Here is an 18,551-nt window from a genome sequence, read left to right as displayed (position 1 = left end):
GTAAGAAAAAGCTCATTTAACATTTGATAATATTTCTGTAATGATAAACACAGGATACATTTCTTAATATAGATTATACAGGATACAAGAGTGGAAGCTATAAAAATGTTTATCGGAACAGAAAATAATTTACACGACTAAAATATATTAGACAACAATCTCTAATATCTTTATAATATAGTTATAGACTTTTGTAAATGGACAGGTAATATCGAGAAACGGTTTAGTGGAATAATTCTATAATTTTAAAACATTTCATTGATAACTATCTAGTACTTATAATAACATGATATTATATTCGCTATTATACACGTATAAAAATAATATAACACCAAGAATGAAGGAAAGTGCTGATGATATGTGTCTCTAGTGATTTTAGTAACTGTTGAAATATAAAATTATTAACGCTAAATATTTTATTTACATCATTATTACTAAACAACTTATTAATTATTGGAGAGAAAAACGCTTGAATAGTAAATTAATCCTTATAAATCTTCCTTAATACATTTAGTAAGTACTGCGTGTGTGGCATGTCTAAATATTTGTAGGTATATAATACTGGCTTAATTTGCGGTTGACGTAAGTGAGCTACATGCATTTAATATGTCGGTACTGTAAGTGACGTTTTAGGCATAAATGTGTGATATTTGTCTAAATGATGGGCATATTCGTCAGAAAATTAAACACATTGATACACATTGATATATAAAAAATATTGATTGATAATAAAAAAACATAAAATCACTAAGCAAGCGTTTTTCAGAACCGTCTCTTGGACTTTTTTTCTATTCTAGTATGTATTTTGTTATGTTACGAATAAAATCTTGACTAGTATTCGTCCGCGTGGTCACCTATCTTAAACATACACATTGCACGTATAATTCATCTTGATTTCAACTTGTATATGTATATATCTTATATGTGTATATGATGGTTCACCGGAAAAACAACAATCTCAATTTTATTGTTTTAATAAAAGGACATTTTTGAGAGTTACAATTTCAATCATTCTAAGTAAAATATTACCGAAATAAATTTTGATCAGGAGGTGCTTAGATAAACGATGCTGTTTCCTTCTATCGAATGGCAGTTCAATGATAAATGAAAGAGTAAGCCGCGTTTAACTAAACACCCGTCAATCAATATTTACAGGTAATTTATAGACATCTACTTATTTACAAGTTGATTAAACTTTGACTAATTGTAACAACGTAATATACATATAATCGATGACACGAACGGTAAAACTTCCTCTGGATAATATTATGTAGACAAAAGCTGAATAAATTTAAAGCACTACAAACTTCGCCTTTCAATATAGATTATATATACACACAAACAGGTTAGTCAATGATTATATCGTCCTACGTAATACCTGTAAGCATATTTGATATAGATTCAAGAGATCGAGGTCGCGGCTCGCGGGTACGGGCGACTTAATGTAAATACTTTGGAATTTTTAGTATTCAGTTTTAAAGAACATTTTGAATATAATGTTTCGTATAGAGAATAGATGTTACTGTTTTATAAAAATGTTAACATGTGGACATTAGTAAACATGCTTTTTTTGCTTTTAGGGTGGATCCACATCTGTTGGAAGACACGCTGAGCATTGTCGCTATACTAGAACAGTCAGATTGATATTAAAACATTTTATCTTACACAGATAAACATGATACGTTAGTGTGAGGAGCATGATAAATCATACAAGCAGCGTCTCTTCCTTGATTCGTCAGATGATCGTCCACCCTTAAAAGCAGTCGACGTTTATCAAATGACATTAACAAGTAAGGCTAATGCAAATAAATATATTTAAGAAGTGAAAGATTAATGTCGTTATTTTTTAAATTGATAGGTATTTTGTGATTGATATACCTTTTGCATTTAAAAAATATTTTAAATTCATCCTTAACTAAACTTAAGACTATCACGGCCTTTTATGCTTAATTTAATAAGTTTTTATTTTCATTTAAAGTAACCGTAACTGCTAGTAATCGGTAAATAAGAACAAATTCTTAGGAGCTGATTATTTTACACTTTCTCAATACAATTTTTATGATTTTTGATAATCAAGCTTATTTATAATCATTTAACCAAAAAATTCAATTCTAAATCAACGAACGTGCTATTCTCAAATTATTCTTAGCTCAATTGGTCTCTTCCACTAACTTATCATCAAAATTCGTTTATTAAAATTTATTGATCTTTAACGGTACTTATTATCCATTATGTAGATGCTGACGATTTTCGTTTTTCTATTTTATTATCCCGCAATTTTGTTTCATCAAGTGATTCTATTTTATGACCTCGAAGTAGTGGAGTCCTGGCGTCTGTCTTTTCTTCAATTTTATCAATATATTCATTATTAAAATTATTAGCTTTGACAGTATTATCACTTTCTACGGAATCTTGCCTGGATTTACTTTCTTTATTATCTTCTGTTTTTTCAGTATGGTACGCCATGTTGTCAAAGCATTGTGCCGGGACTAAATTCACTGATTTCATCATTGGTAGTGCTATAGCGAGGGCTGGACTCATGTCTCGGGGACTTGGGGTTAGACGGGTGGCTACGGTTAGATCCATTCCCGGCATCAAGCTTGCGACTGTTGGAAAGAATAATATTAGAATAATGTAACTAGAATCTGGATTAGTTTTTTAGAAAATGAAAAAGATTTTTTATTAAAAATAATTCACACATTTAAAAGTTTGCATGCAGCAAACCTATAGCATAGCAAAAACTTTATGATATTGAAAATTATTTTTAGAATAACGGAGACTCCGTACACAAAACGCATACATTTTTTTACAAATGAAACAAGCGTAATGAATATTTCTACACCATACCCATTTTACCATGACATCACAAAGACAACGAAACGTTGACACTTCCACTCAACAACGAGGACAAATATACATCGCATATGTATCGCACATAAAGTACAGCATTTTACGAACAAACAAAAACGAAACGTGTGTAATTTTCATCTATGAAAACTATCGCCTGTGAAGATAAAATTAAATATCAAGATTAGAACATAACGTTTATTTTTTGTAAAATTTTTAACAAGCTACACAATATTAAAGTATCAAATTCGTCTTAAATTATTGTTAAAGTTAAGTTTTTTAATATTTTCATATATACAGCTCCTTAGTGAGATTCTTAAAGAAACAGTAAAATATTTCGGGCTGCGTCATTATCTAAATTGAGATAAATCTTTAGAAATGTAAAACAAAGCTAGATCTTTTGTGTTCTTTGTAAAGCTCTTTAATTTTAATCTTGGTATATAAGAATGCGATAGTATTCATAAAAGTAAATTATTTGTTAGTATATATAACATCTTGGTGAGTGTTATGTTCAGTACTCACTCTATGAACTGTTTAATTATTAATTTTATATACATTGCTTTCTTACATTAAAAAACGTTAATAGCATACATGAATTATCATTCAACAGTTCCTATAGTAAGTACCATTTTATCGACTGTTTAAACTTGTACCGCCGTGTTGAGTTCTGCCTTGGTTTCTTGAGTTGAGTTACTAATAGTTGATGTTTTGAGGTGGTTGCCTGAAAGTATACTATAGTATAAATCTCTAACTCATCTACAATAGTATAATTAGAATATAATCAAATACATATTATCTGGTTGCATCGACCTAAAAAACAATAAATGATTTGTGTTTGTGATTTGTTTTATTTAAAATTGATTGAACTTAAATAGTTTTTTAGTGATACATATAAGTTCGTTATCGATGTTTGAGTAGTTAGTAGTGATGATGATAATGGTAATATACTATCTAAGGATTTCTACAACGTTAAAAGTACAGGCGGCAAAGCATCTAAACTAACGAAGGCCCCACACAACATTTAAAATCCAACCTTCCGCTCTCATCGACGAGGCAATGGGACCTATGCTGGATCCGTGTGCTGCTTGAAGATGCCTTGGTTTGTGCAATTGTGATGAATAATGATCATATTAGTGTGTTAGTATTGTATAACATTCCCATAAGCTAATTCCGTTTGTGCAGGCGACATAGTAAGCCCGTTCCCGGAGCCAGCCAGTGTGTCGCTTTTTAAAGCATATTTAAATTTTTTCTTTTGCAGTTGTTTGGTGTTGTTTGGATCATAGCCTCAAGCTCGCTACGATCACCATCTGTGGAGGATTACACCGCATAAGCAGTTAGTTAGGTGAGTTCCTATATATATAATACAATCGAAAGGACGTTATTAGCAAAAATTTTGATGTGTATATTTTTATATGTAGTTAAAAAAAGCTTAGAATTGATTTTCAGCTGATAAAGTCTCAGCGACTTTACAACGTGATGTTAAAATAGAGCGGATGTTATCTATTTTTGCTGAAACTCAATATAAATTAAATTGTACCAGAAGCCAATCTGACAGACTGAAAGTTGGGAAGTCTACATTGTTCCGCTTCCAGTTTAAAAGCTTAATATGTCTGAAAAATAAGAACAAAATATCACACATTTTGTTAAATTGTTCGTTTGGTTTATTTTTAAAGTTTTAAAAAAGGGTACTTACAATAACTTTCGATAAAAATGTCTTTGATCATTATAAATAGCCAATTCAGTGACTAATAAAGTCCCCTCATTGAAATTTTTCTCTCATTTAGCGTGATAACTAATTAATTCTATACAATCATAATATAATAAAAAGACATCATCAGTTAATTCACTTGAAAAGATCCAACTATTATTTCAAATATTCTCTTAATAGATTTACATTGTAAATTCACTGAAAATGCCCTTTAGCGACTAAGTCGTTAATTAAGTTAGTATTGGTAACTGACTGGTGGTTTAGTTGAGTTACAGTTTTGTTATGATATTAATAATGTTTTGTTTGTAAATATTGTTGTATGCCAATTCTGGCAATATTTACTTCTGTGAATAATTAATTATGAACTTTAAGTTTATATGTATTATTATCGAGGTTAATGTTAAATGTAATAGTTTTAATAAATTCAGTTTATATATGATTTTTATTGAAAATATTTATATATTTTTCGTCATCAGTTCTGTCGACATTCTTACCCATATTAGGTCCGATCATATCTTTAGGATGGTTTGTTTTAATGGCATTCATTCTTCTGTTCACAGCTTGCGGTCCCATACCTGGTGCTAAAGGTCCGGCGGGACCGCCTGGAACCCCTGGTGCACCTATTGACATTAACAGATTACTAGTAATATTCAGAATCTTGATATAATTTATAATTTAATTGATATTAAATTATTGCATTTCATTAATATCTAAAATAATGTATAATGTGATGTCCTCCTGACAATTTTGTTCTGTCTTTTTGTTTCGGCTTCGGTCATTCTCAACGAAAACTAACCAGCTATGCAGGATATATTTGATAGAACCTATTACTTTTATTTAAAGGTACTAAATTACAACTTTATCAGTATTCAATGATATAGGTGTATATCATAAAGGGTAATATAATTCCAATTTCATGAACACCCTCGGGATATTCGCGATAACTCGGATATTTAGACAATGTTAACTTTGCCATAAACGTCTTCAAATTAAAATTAGGTTGTTTCACGCCTTCGGTTTCTTAAAAAAAACTCTAGGGTTAAGACCGTCAAGACCATAGAGAGTCAGAGTTAACAGAGTCGATTTTGATTCAATTTTGAACACACATTCACCCATAAATATATATATATATATATATATATACATATATATATTGAATAACAATTAAACTATAACCTTAGGTAAAACTAAAAGAAAAATAAAAAGAAATAAGTTCATATTAGCAAAATGTTAACTCACGAAGTGGTGGCCTGGTCGGCTCTACGTTGATGACTCTTCGCCTTTTCTTTGGTAGCTTCGCACGGGCTTGCGTGTGTGAGTAGTACATTGCGAAGTTTGATACTATGACTGGCACGGGTAGAGCTATCGTTAGCACCTGTACGACCGAAAGTTATTATTTAGTATTTAATTTCTCGCCAAACTTCCTCTTAATTTCACTGTTAACATTAATATTAGGTATTAAGTATACAAAAAATTGTCTAGTGGCCATAAAGGCAAATATATATATATTTCTTTGGAAGAATAAGAGGTATAAGTTTAAATAATGCATTAAATACTCACACCAGCCAAAGCACAAAGTGCGCCCACGAACATACCAACGTAGGTCTTCGGAGCCATGTCACCATATCCCACTGTGGTCATGGTAACCAGTGCCCACCACAAGCCCAATGGAATGCTGTTGAAGTCGTTGTGTGGGTTTGTTTGTATTCTCTCTGCATAGTACACCAGGCTCGCGAAAATCACAATACCGAGCACCAAGAAAAATACTAAGAGCGTCAATTCCTTGGCTGACGCTCTAAAAGTCTGAATGAGGATTTTAAGGCCAGACGAATGTCTTGTCAACTTAAACAGTCTCATGATACGTATAATAGAGAAAAATTCAAGAATGTCCGCATTCTCGACATGGGATGCGTATTTTTGAAGGATTAAGTCGATGTAGAAACTCATGGTTGCGATGTAATCGATGATGTTGACGGAAGATTTGACGAACTCGCACTTATTGGGCGAGGATATAAACCTAACAAGTATCTCGAGGGTGAACCAAGCGTTGCACACACATTCGATATAGAAAAAGGCTACGTGGGCGTTTGTTTGCACTTTGTCCAACGCCCAGCCCTGGGTCTGATTCGCGGTAGTCACTGTATAGTTTCTGATCACAGGCACTCTCATGTCCGGGTGCGTTTTCAGACAGAACGATATTATAGAAACACAAATAAAAAACACTGATATCACCCCGATTATCTGAAAAGAAAAATATGCATTAATTTTTTACAAAATTTTTTTTACACAAAATAAAATAAAACTATCATTTAGGTTGTCGATAACATCACACACACAAGTATTATCACAGTAAATAATATGTGTGTGAGTGTGTGCAATTACAAATTAACGACCAAGAATATACTGCATAACGTCGCATATGTTGTTTTGCACAAAGAGATTAAAATTATTCGATTGGAAGAGTAGCCCAAAGTTATATAATTACGTATCAAAACAGAGAGGACCGTAGTACCTCGTTAAATTAATACCATTAACATAAATTTGAATCAGAAGCGTGAACCTGTAAAACTCCTGCGTTGCTGATAATCTCTTTACAATTTTAAAGGATTACATTGCTTTGGTCTTAAAAGAGTAAATTAATTCACTTAATAAAATTATTATTGTATTTTTTTACGTGTAAAATCAGATCTTATTTTAGAGTGTTTATATTTTCTCAAAAATCTTCTGGAATCTACGATTTTCCAGTATTATCAATATTGCATTGCTAATACGGAGTTGGAATCTTTCCGTCAAGAATAAGTTAGATTTAAATGTTACCTTGTGATTAAAAGTTGTTGAAAGTTTAACGAAACAAAAGAAGGTCGCTGGCAAATTTTAGACTAATTGTCGATTTTAGCTATAATTTATTCGCTAATTTAGATTTGATTACTAAGTGATTTTGATGATGAGATTTTAGTTTTAAGTTTGGTTGCAATAAAGAATAAATAAATAAATGAATACTATTATGTAATTAATATTTTACCGGTTTCAGATAACGTTAAAGTAAAAGAAAAAGATGAACAATATTACAAGGTTCCAATTGATTGATTTTGATTTAAAAGAGGTTAATGTAGTTACTCTCTTCAAATAAATAAAACTCTATGAAAAAACTTAACTATATGAATATTATTATAAATGATATAGGATTCGATTACGGTATCGAGTAGATTCCCATTACGGATATGATTCAATGGTTTGGTTATTACTGTTAAATAGCTAGAATTATACTGTTCACTCCACTATTAAAAAAATTGGAGAACTATTACAGGCAATTTACAAATACATACCATTCTTATGGCTATGCACTATAAACAGCTTTAAAAGCAATCTTATGGTTTTGCTATAAACAGTTTTAAAAGCCTTTATACTATATTAAATAGCTTCTACAGTAAACGGTGCTACAATATTACGATCTTAATTGCATATAACGATTAATGAATATTAACCCTTTGTAATTTTATTCCTTCATAATTATCTCAATATTTTAATTCAGAATGTCGTGCTGGTTATATAATTTTTTCATACTCAGTATGTATGTTAAATCAAGTAGAAGTGTCACTAACCTTTGCCGCATTGGAACTATATGGCTCATCGAATAGAGACCACATTTGAGGTTTCAGCTGCTGCCACCAGGACACCGTCCCATTGTAGTAATCTTCTTCGAAACCAAACTTGCGAGCCACTTCTTCGTCGGATGGCTTCTCTGTGTCTAGATCTAAGCGATCTAGGACAGCTAAAGTCTCTTGAGTGTCCCTATGCTGTAATAAGGAATCAGTTATAAATTCACTACGTTCAATTCATTTACCATTTCATATAACGATATCGTTATTTATTTTACTGCTAACTATATTATGTTTTACTTGTTGTTTATTGCGATGGATGGTTTGCGTGAAAGACGATATGGTTAGAAAGAATGTTACTTGGGAGATGACGTCCGACAGAGAAGTATGGAAGAGGAGGACATGCTGCGTCGACCCCAAGTATAATTGGGATAAGGGCAGGAGGATGATTGTTGTTTATTCCTAGGTAGTATTTAAAAAAAAAACAAGTACAATATTACGTTAGAACTAATATATTAAATAAGCTAACCGAAGAAACGGTAAAATGTATGAAAATACGAAGATTTTGTATCTTCGTATTGACTAAGTTTTTGAATTTAGAATATAAATACCAGATTAAAATCAATATCTAAATCATCGTGTTTCAGGATTCAATCGAATGTATATCATTATTTTTGGTATATGTTCATTAGTTTATCATTTTATAAAATTAAAATGAAATTAAATTCTATGATATATGATGAGGGGGGTACCTACCCAAAAACGGTTTTCACAAAGTTCTACCACAAAGTAAATATTCTTAATTATAAGAAATATTTACAAACAGTGAATTATTGTATGTAATCTTCATCTTAGAGGAACAATCAAAACACTTTTCACATATTTGATTAAGCAATGGAGGAACTCTGTAAGTAGTTGTAATTACTCACATCAGACAGATCGCTATTACGTCTTGAAATATATGTTAATTCGTGGAGCATACGAAATTGCGACGACTTAACATATAATTAATCTGCTTTAAAGCGCTTAATACTAAATGCGACGTCAGCGTCGTTAGCGTATTCATACTGATGTTTTGTTGGAAATATTTTTAGAGCCTTTTTATTCAAACTTCCTTAAACGATTACGGTGTTACCTGAAGTATATTTATGTAGAAATGGTTATCTATTATGTTATTTACTTATCTAGCGAACCAATAAGACATTATTCATAAATGGGTAGATTTTTATATAAAACTACATATTATTGGTAGAAGTTTGGTAGCTGTCAAGACGGACTTTAATTCAATATTTCTTATATTACAACATTAAAATGCTGTAAATTTGCAGGCTAAGGCCTCCTCTCCCTTTAAGGAGAAGGTTTGGAGCATATTTCCACCACGCTGCTCCCTTGCGGGTTGGTGGATACACATGTGGCAGAATTTCGTTGACACAAATTAAGCATATGAAAATTCAGTAATGCTCGCTTGGTTTTGAACCCGCAATAATCGGTTAAGATGCACGCGTTCTAACCAATAGGCCATCTCGGCTAGATTTTAATTTATCAAGATCGAATATGCAAAGTTCAAATCGTTAGGCTGTAAATTAACTATTCAGTTAACACTTATTATTATTGCTTGTCAATCTCTAATATAGTATTTTTTGCGAGAATCATTAATTATAATGAATGAAGGAATGCTTTTATTTGAATGAAAAAGTAATGTTAGTAATTTTATTTTATGAAAGGAAAAGTATTCGTTAATTTTTTCAGTTCACTATAAAGATATTAAATTAAATTCAATATTTAATTAATGGCATTTATGTGTGTCAACTGGGCACAGATTATTTTGCCAATGTCACGTAGAATTGAGAAATTACAAAGCAGTATAAATTGTTACTACATTTCTCTTGAAATATATTTAATTATAGTATTGTAAAGGCCGATTAAGATATAATATTTCTACCACCGAATTAATTTTCTATTAACGCCTCTCATTCATCCCCAGACCGCCATGACCACACGTAATGCACATTTAATTTCAGAATGAGATTTAAATCTTTCAAATATTAGTCTAATAGGCCTGCACAGGTCAGCTTGTTAACAAATAGATATATTTAAAAAATTGTAATTAATGAAATAAAATTTCAATTTCAATACTAAATATGAACAAAATATAATATACTAATTGAATTAAAGTAATTTATAACTAAATCAATTATTATTAAAGCACACAAACAAACACTAATAATCATTATCATCAGCCCGCATTCGTTCTGTGGTCTTTCTTCGGCAACTCGTATCCAGCTCCTGCCAGCCGTCTTGCGCAAATCGTCACTCCACTGTGCCTGAGGACGTCCTACACTACGTTTGCCAAAACGCGGTCTCCACTTTAGAACATGTTTTCCCCAACGGTTATTGGTTCTACGACAAATATGGCCAGCCCACTGCCACTTCAGCTTACTAATCCGGTGGGCTATGTCGATGACTTTGGTTCTCTGACGGATCACCTCATTTCTGATGCGATCCCTCAGAGATACTCCGAGCATAGCCCTTTCCATAGCACGCTGAGCGACTTTAACCCGGTGGACCAGCTTAAAATAATAATAATACGAAACGGCTATGAAACAACCACTGAAAATACTCAGTGATATTGTGACGATAAAATTGGCGAAATTCAAAAATACTTATCGAAATATATCGTGGTATTATAATTATAACAATTGAATTTACGAAAACAGAACAAAGGTGTAAAATATTAACGAGCATATAAAATTAAATAACAATGAAATCAATAAATGTTAATGTAAATTATTATAATGGCAACACAATTATATAAAATGTTAAGCGTCGAAACCAATGACGCGTAATGGCCGCAGTATTTTAATGTAAATATTTTGTTGCGATTCATTCAATGGTTTAACATAAATCAACTATTATAATATCTCTGTCATATTGTATAATATTAAAATGGAAACAGTAGACGTATTCTGTAAGAAGAAACTCGGAACTCACTGCAGAACAAGAGCGTGAAATTTCAGAATGTGATAAGCGACATTGACTATAAAATTCACGTATCAAAATGGCGTAAGTCAGTTGTCAACATTTCACGAGTAAAATTCAAAGTGAATTCTTGCAGAATCACACTCACATTATACTAAAATCATCGTAGTGTTTGACCGTGAGCCTATTTTGTCGATAATTGTTATTTTTGGAACGAAGTTCTTTTACATTGCTTACAGTATGTGAACTGGTAGAAATCTAAAGGCAAATATGTTATGTCCCCTTCACACTACCCGCCCCTTCCTTTTTCTTTCTATTGTGTACGGTTTTATATAAAGTTATTTAAACTATTTTTGGGAATGCAGTTTTTTTACGCGGCTTTCAGTGGAGTGAACTGACAGAAAACGTCACGTATGGTAAATACGTTGTGCTCCCAGGCGACCTTTCCTCTCTTTCTCTAATTCCCTGTCTCTTTCGTCTTGGTAATGAACGGTTTTCTATATCGCCAATTAAATTTTTTTTTTTTATTACTTAATGCAAACGAGATTTATAATAATTATTATATTTCTAGTAATTTAAAGAGTTATCAATTTATTCCATTTTACACGTATATACATAATATAATTTAGAAAAAAAAAACCCTCCAACCGTGTTGTTCCATGTAAGTCCAACGGCAGTAAGTCCAACGCTCGAACCGGGTGTCCATGATGTAAGGGGTAATATCCGGGACTATTAATCCGATTCTACAATTTTTTTTTCACTAGTATCACGAGCGAGTAAGCCAGTTTAAGTATTACACATTATATAACATCTAGGATTCAATTATTCGCGAAGTATCGCTGTAATAACTAATAGTTAATTTTGGGTGAACGTGAACGTACCATCAGGGAAAAATGTATGTGCCAAAAAATATTCTAAAATATTACTCGCATAATCTTCAAATCATTAAGATTATTCTACCAGTAGCAGTCACCCCATTTCTATTTAATACTCCCATAATGATACGGAAAATCGGGACGTCCCCATAATATCCACATTATTTGTAATTGCAATTTTATATCGATATATCGCTGATAAATTTTATAGAGCTAAATAACGTATTGTTATGAAACAACTGTTGATAATAGCCAGCGATATTGCGACGATATCGCGCGTTATTCAATAATAAAATATATACAAATGCGTCGTATACGTTATAAAAAACGGACGATATGTTACAAACGAGAAAAGTTCGTGATGTTAAAACTTCTCGACCGAAATGATTGCTCGTTTATTTTCGTTAGATTTTCTTTTTTTATTACATTTTGCAAGTTCTAAGAGATGATATGATCACTTTTGTTATTGCAAATATTTGAAAGGAAATTTACCGCTTCAAGTTATCTAAGTTCACATAACTAAGTGACTTGCCGATTCTTCTCCATAAAATCTACATTCCGAATTGGTGTTAGTTTTAATTTAATTTTCAATATATAAAATGACGATTCAAAATATACGTTGTTGACATATCCAAAAGTCGAATTAAACGGTTTGACGGCTCGTTTTTGGTGAGAGCCGCCAAGATTTGGAAAGACCTGCCTGGGTATATTTTGCCTGACAAGTTAAACTCTGGAGCCTTTTAGAGTAGAGTGAACAGTTTTCTTTTGGATGGGCGTGTACCACCTTCGTCTTCATCTATAGTTTCCATCAGGTGAGATGGAAGACAAGCGCCTATTCCACTACAACTATAATGGGTGCCAGTTTTTGTTTCTTTGTCTGTCTCCAGCTTGAGATAGTGTTTTATGTCAGGTGAATCATTTTATAAATATACACTTTGATTAGTGAGTCGGGATATCCCAGTTAGAAAACGTAAATATACTTTTTGGTTTAAGCTTAGACATGACAATAATTTTCATTTGTTTACTTAGTGTTTATAATTTATTTTGTGCTCGACGGTAAAGGGTAATATCACGAAGAAAGCTGCATGTGTTGAATGTAATTATTTTATTCGATTCAGTTTTTTTTTATAAAGGAATTCGAACAGAAAAATTATCCACCTGATGGTAAGTCCTTATATCGTCTTGTGCCACCAACCTTGGGTATTAAAATGTTACATCCTTTGTTGAAGCTACATTCACTCGCTCCCATCCAAACCGGAACACAACCAAATTTTGGTGGCAGAATATATGATCAGTGAGGGATACATATTCAGGGTATCAACACAAAGAGAACATTAAAATCCAGCGGCCATACATTTTTAATTTAAGTTACCACTGAACCATAGCATATTATGTATTATTGTTGTGGACCTTTTATATCTTAATAAAGTTTTAGACGATAGACTTGACAGTATGTTTATATGTATTGAGACGTAGCTTATTATGTCAACGTAATCGGACGTGAAATTGTCAGTCTGGACGATTTCCAAGAACGCCGACGAAATTATAAGCGGTTCATAAAAAGTTTGTGTCAAAGAATCATAAAAGATTTGTAGATCTTTAAAGTATGTACCGAAATGTTTTCAATTACACATACATCGCTTATAAAAATATCGTAAATAAATGAACACACATAACCATTATAACCATACTACATATGGTTATAACGTGAAAAAAAAAAACAAAAAAATTTGTTACACTGTATAAACTTTCTTGAGATGAGCTATGTCATAAAAACAAAGTCGAAACTCACGATAGAACACTATCGTGAAATATCAGAAAGTTATATACAAATTCAAACTTTGATTTGTTGCAACAGATTCTTAAATTTGTAAACATGCAATCTAACACTTCTAGTTGAGGAAAGTAAGTGTCGAACCAAGTTTCCAAGTATTTGATTTCAAAATCTATATCCACTTTTATATACTAGTTGTCGCCTACGGTTTCTCTCGTGTTTAAGATTAGTCGTCAGGTGTTAGGGATAAAAAAATACCCCACGTCTTTGCTTGTGGTACAAACCTGCTTCATATCTAACTTTATCAAAGTCAAAGCTTGTCTTTTACGTTTTAACGCTTAAACCGCTGAATCGATTAGATGAAATGTGGGATGGAGTCAGTTTGAATCCCCTGGAAGGACATCACCTTTATTGAATTGACGGTTTATATGATAAAAGCCCCTGATTTAGCTAGTTAAGAATATATTTTTGGTTGCAAAAAATGTGTATCTATTAATCCAGTTGTTTTATCAACAGGACTGAATATTGACTTCTGTGTTTTGCACCAATTATAATAATAACAATTTTTATTTAAAATATCGAATAAATGAACCGCGAGGTTCTATTAAAAAAATATTCCATTATAATAGTGTATATATTTTTTTGTATTGTTACTGTAATAATATCGCTTCGTATAACGAATTGAATGGAATTTGAATAAAAATTTCAAATGAGTTGTATTCAGTTCCAACGATGCAACTTATTATTCAGTAATGGTTGAAGTTCACAAAGTGTGCAGTTTATAATAACTAGATTTTGCTTACGAGTTGTATCGATTTAAAGGCATTATGTTTGCATGCGTAATATAACCTCGATTCAAAATCAAAATCAAAATATAGGTACTTTATTCAAATGGACTCTTGCGAGTATCTTGAAATCTTCATTTTACAAGATTTAATTAAATTTAAAGGCTCAGATTACACTTAGAGGAACCGGCAAGAAGCTCGATAGTTACTCTTTTCCAGCAATCAATTTACAAACGTAATTAAATACAATCGAATTATTATAGCTTGTCAACTTTCGCGACTAAATTCTTGAAATCTTCTGACCGATGACATCACGGTTATTTCATTTGCCACATATTCTAGAAGTTTTCTTAATTAAAAGAGTAAGCGAGCGAGTTTATAACCTCGCTCAAAGTCACGGGGGAATCTTACATGAGCTTAAACATAGGCGCAAAACTTCACCTGACTGAATCGAAACATTTACCAAAGCATGGGATTTTATATCTGCTAACGTCTCAATTCCAAACTGTAACTTTGAATTACTTGTCAAGTGAATCTTAATTCGTATAATAAAAGTAGACACTGAGCCAAGCTGAAGTATTAAAACATTACGGATATTATAATGAATATTCTATCAAAGGTAGTCCTTTAAGATATACTTTATCGTGTATGGTGTACCCAGTGTGTACCCAGTGGTTGGAACGCGTGCATCTTAACCGATGATTTCGGGTTCAAACCCAGGCAGGCACCACTGATTTCATGTGCTTAATTTGTGGTTAATTCATCTCGTGCTCGACGGTGAAGGAAAACATCGTGAGGAAACCTGCATGTGTCTAATTTCAACGAAATTCTGCCACATGTGTATTCCACCAACTGGCATTGGAGCAGAGTGGTGGAATATGCTCCATACCTTCTCCTCAAAAGGAGAGAAGGTCTTAGCCCAGCAGTGGGAAATTTGCAGGCTGTTTATGTCATGTATATATGGTGGACCAGAGGAAAAACCCAAACTAAATACCATTGTCTTAGAGTCAGTGCACCACAGTAAAGAAAAAAAAAAAAACAGAACATTAGCGGAAAAACGGTGTTGTAAACTATTCAGCTCTATACTTATTTTTGTTTCGTCATTGAAGCCGATGACTTCAGATATAAACGGCTTATCTCCTGGGCCAGTGCGCTTCAAATATATTATTTATATAAGGTTAAGGTATAAGCATAGATTATTATAATAGGTTATCATGATATGATTATGATTGGTATTATTGTGCTATCTAGTTCGAATGGCATATGAAAGCATTAATCAATACCATTGTTATAGCTGTCACCACAAACCTGTTTATATACCCTACTTTTATGCCCCAAATAGCCATACTTTTATTTCCAAAATCGATGACGTCACCCTATTTAAAATACAGGATATTATAGGCATATTGTATACCAAATTCTTGTACTTGAGTTTAAAAAGTGTTGGCATGCTGACCAATATAACAGAAATTAGTACACTCAAAAATATGATCTATTCCATGCACCGTTTTTGTGTTGCCAAAGGCGAGGATTAATACTTTATGTCTCTTGTTGCTGCTATTATACTGACTCACTCACCTTTCAAGCCAAAACACTAAATAGTAATGTTGTTTGGCGTTAGAATAAAGAGAGGGCTGTACTAAAGACCATACATAAAATCCTGGATCTTGTAGGAACTATTGAAAACTAGTTAATAATTACTAACCTGCGTGTACGTCATCCAGCAGCACGGCTCCACCTGGTTCGCGTCTAGTCCCCAGAACTCAAGCTCCTCCTCGAATAGCGGCCCGCAAACATCCGTCGGGTAGTGAAGTTTCCCCGTTCTGAAATTAAAATAATATTTGAATCCGAAGATAACCGCTAGATTTTGGTTTTCTCATAATTATGTCCATACTAAATATTTTTTTCTGTCTTAACAGCATTTTGTGTTTATGCCTTTTTGAGTATCCTTTTATATTGATGTTATATGACGGTAACATTATTATTATTAATCCAGTTGAAATAATATTAAGAACATCTAATATTTTTTTGTGTCTGTAAGTAATTATTTTAATAAATACTACATGTTTCCGTATATGTATACTGAAAACTAATGAAACTTAACTATATATTTTTGGTAAAACAAGCGTTCTTTAGACTAGCCTTGTTGAGATTTAAGTTTAAGACTCTACGACGGATTGGGTACAATCATATCCATAGTAACTTTTAGTAATCGGTAATCAATGCCAGCTTTAACCATAGTGACCACCGAGATGTCCGAATATTCGCTTTTTGGTCATCGTATTACCCAGATGTATACGAATATTCGCTTTTTGCCCATTGTAATAAAGTTGATATTACATTACATAGCGTCGCATCTTTATCAAGTATACTTTTGAAATGCTGGGTTCTCAGAACCAGGACTGTTCTATAGACAAAATATTCTCGAGGGAGTTGATAAAAAAATTAATGGTCAACTTCGTTTTCTGATTAGAAATAGCCTTTAGCCTTAGCTCTATACAAATCTGACAAACAATACTTCGTTACTTTTCAGTATGTATATATGTCAAGTTAGAAAAGTATTATTAATAACTTTTTTTTTATAAGATAGATTGACAGACGAGCAAATGGGTCGCCCCATGATAAGTTGTCACTACTGTTCATAGACATTAGCACCGTATAAATTTTTAATAATTTCTTATATAACTAGTGCATCACCATAGGAAGTTAAGATGTTATGTCCTTTGTGCCTGTAGTTACACTGGCTCACTCACCTTCCAAACTGGAATCCAACAATACTAAGTATTGCTGACGGTGGAATATATTACGAGTTGGTGGTACCTATTCAGATAGGTTATTACAAAGCCCTACCACCAAGCAAATATAAAAAAGTTTTTAATATAAAAGCGGTTTATGAAAACTCTAGAATATTCCAAGAAACAATATCATATTCAACATCTTGTATCATTATAAAAAAGTATTCTCTTGCGTTTGTTAGAAAAATGTTGTAGTTTTCTTGACAACAAAAGATTCTTGTAATGTAACTTGAAAACACTGTCGAGTATTTTATTTAAAAGAGATATTAAACCAACATCCACTTGTGGTCGGTTAAATTAGATGGTCATACAAGCACCAGTTTGTATTGTTATTTAAGAAATCGTGTAGATCTTTTTAAATATATCTTGTATACAGTACATTGGCTTAAGTTAGTTTCTTTATAGACTTATATTGAATAAAAGTAGAAGTTAAAATGTTTTTGCTGACCCTACTATTTTCTTAGGTTTTGTAAATGGCAGCCGATATAATTCTAAACTCATGAACTATGCTATAATTCTACTAGTATAATTTTTAATTTAGCTAGCTTTTTTGCCGTATTTTATTTATCCATTTTGTATAAAAGATTTTTTACACACTGTATAATAACTTGACCTATATCAACACTGATATTATCAATGTAAAAATAATAGTCTGCCTGCCTGTATATTTGTCTGTGTGTCAGTCTGTTACGCTTTCACGGCCCAATTACTGAACCAAGTTTATTGAAATTATGTACAAAGCAAAGTTTAACCCCATGGAAGGTCATAAATTTCGAAATTTGCGTATTTGATAAAAACCGAATTACAATGATATCTTAAACATAAAACAATAAAAATAAGTTAATTGTAACTGTAAAGACTTATTTAACAGTAATTAAACTTATATCAATATATTATTTTACTTCACAATGAAGCGTTTTTGAATCGTATATATTTAAATACGACCACCGTTTCGCAAGGCAGGCTGCCTTGCGAAACGAGATGAAACGCCAAGAAACTCGAATAGTTGTTCTTTTCAAATAAACAGATTTACAATGCTGTTTTTTACAATAATTAGTGTCCTGTGATGGACCCGAGCTTAGATCCGGGCATTTTTTTCAAAAGTACTCTTTTAATGAATAATAAGATTTATTTATTAAGTTAGTCTTAATAAACTTTTTAAATTTAGTAAATGGTAAATTGATTATAT

At 32.1% G+C, this 18,551-nt stretch overlaps 1 protein-coding gene across 4 annotated transcripts in view; it reads right to left on the bottom strand.

Annotated features, from left to right (window-relative positions):
* Positions 1-348: 348 nt before the first annotated feature.
* LOC125070045 (potassium voltage-gated channel protein Shaw-like) overlaps positions 349-18,551 on the bottom strand; it is a 114,970-nt gene continuing 96,767 nt past the window's right edge. Inside the window, exons 4-10 of one of the 4 annotated variants that reach the window (XM_047679717.1) lie at positions 16,273-16,390; positions 8,158-8,352; positions 6,116-6,796; positions 5,795-5,930; positions 5,050-5,175; positions 3,474-3,568; positions 2,558-2,606 (exon numbers count right to left, since the gene is read on the bottom strand). In XM_047679717.1, the coding sequence (XP_047535673.1) occupies positions 3,489-3,568; positions 5,050-5,175; positions 5,795-5,930; positions 6,116-6,796; positions 8,158-8,352; positions 16,273-16,390 (1,336 nt within the window). In that variant the 3' untranslated portion in view covers positions 2,558-2,606; positions 3,474-3,488. Of the gene's footprint in view, positions 2,607-3,473; positions 3,569-3,705; positions 4,155-5,049; positions 5,176-5,794; positions 5,931-6,115; positions 6,797-8,157; positions 8,353-16,272; positions 16,391-18,551 lie in introns of those variants that run through there. The other 3 variants (XR_007119867.1, XM_047679718.1, XM_047679716.1) reach the window with 3 other exon arrangements.

This window comes from Vanessa atalanta, chromosome 16 (genome assembly GCF_905147765.1).
Source record: "Vanessa atalanta chromosome 16, ilVanAtal1.2, whole genome shotgun sequence".
In the NCBI taxonomy this organism is placed as follows: Eukaryota; Metazoa; Arthropoda; class Insecta; order Lepidoptera; family Nymphalidae; genus Vanessa; species Vanessa atalanta.
The sequence above is the reverse complement of the archived record's forward strand: the minus strand, read 5'-3'. Positions and strand labels throughout refer to the sequence as shown.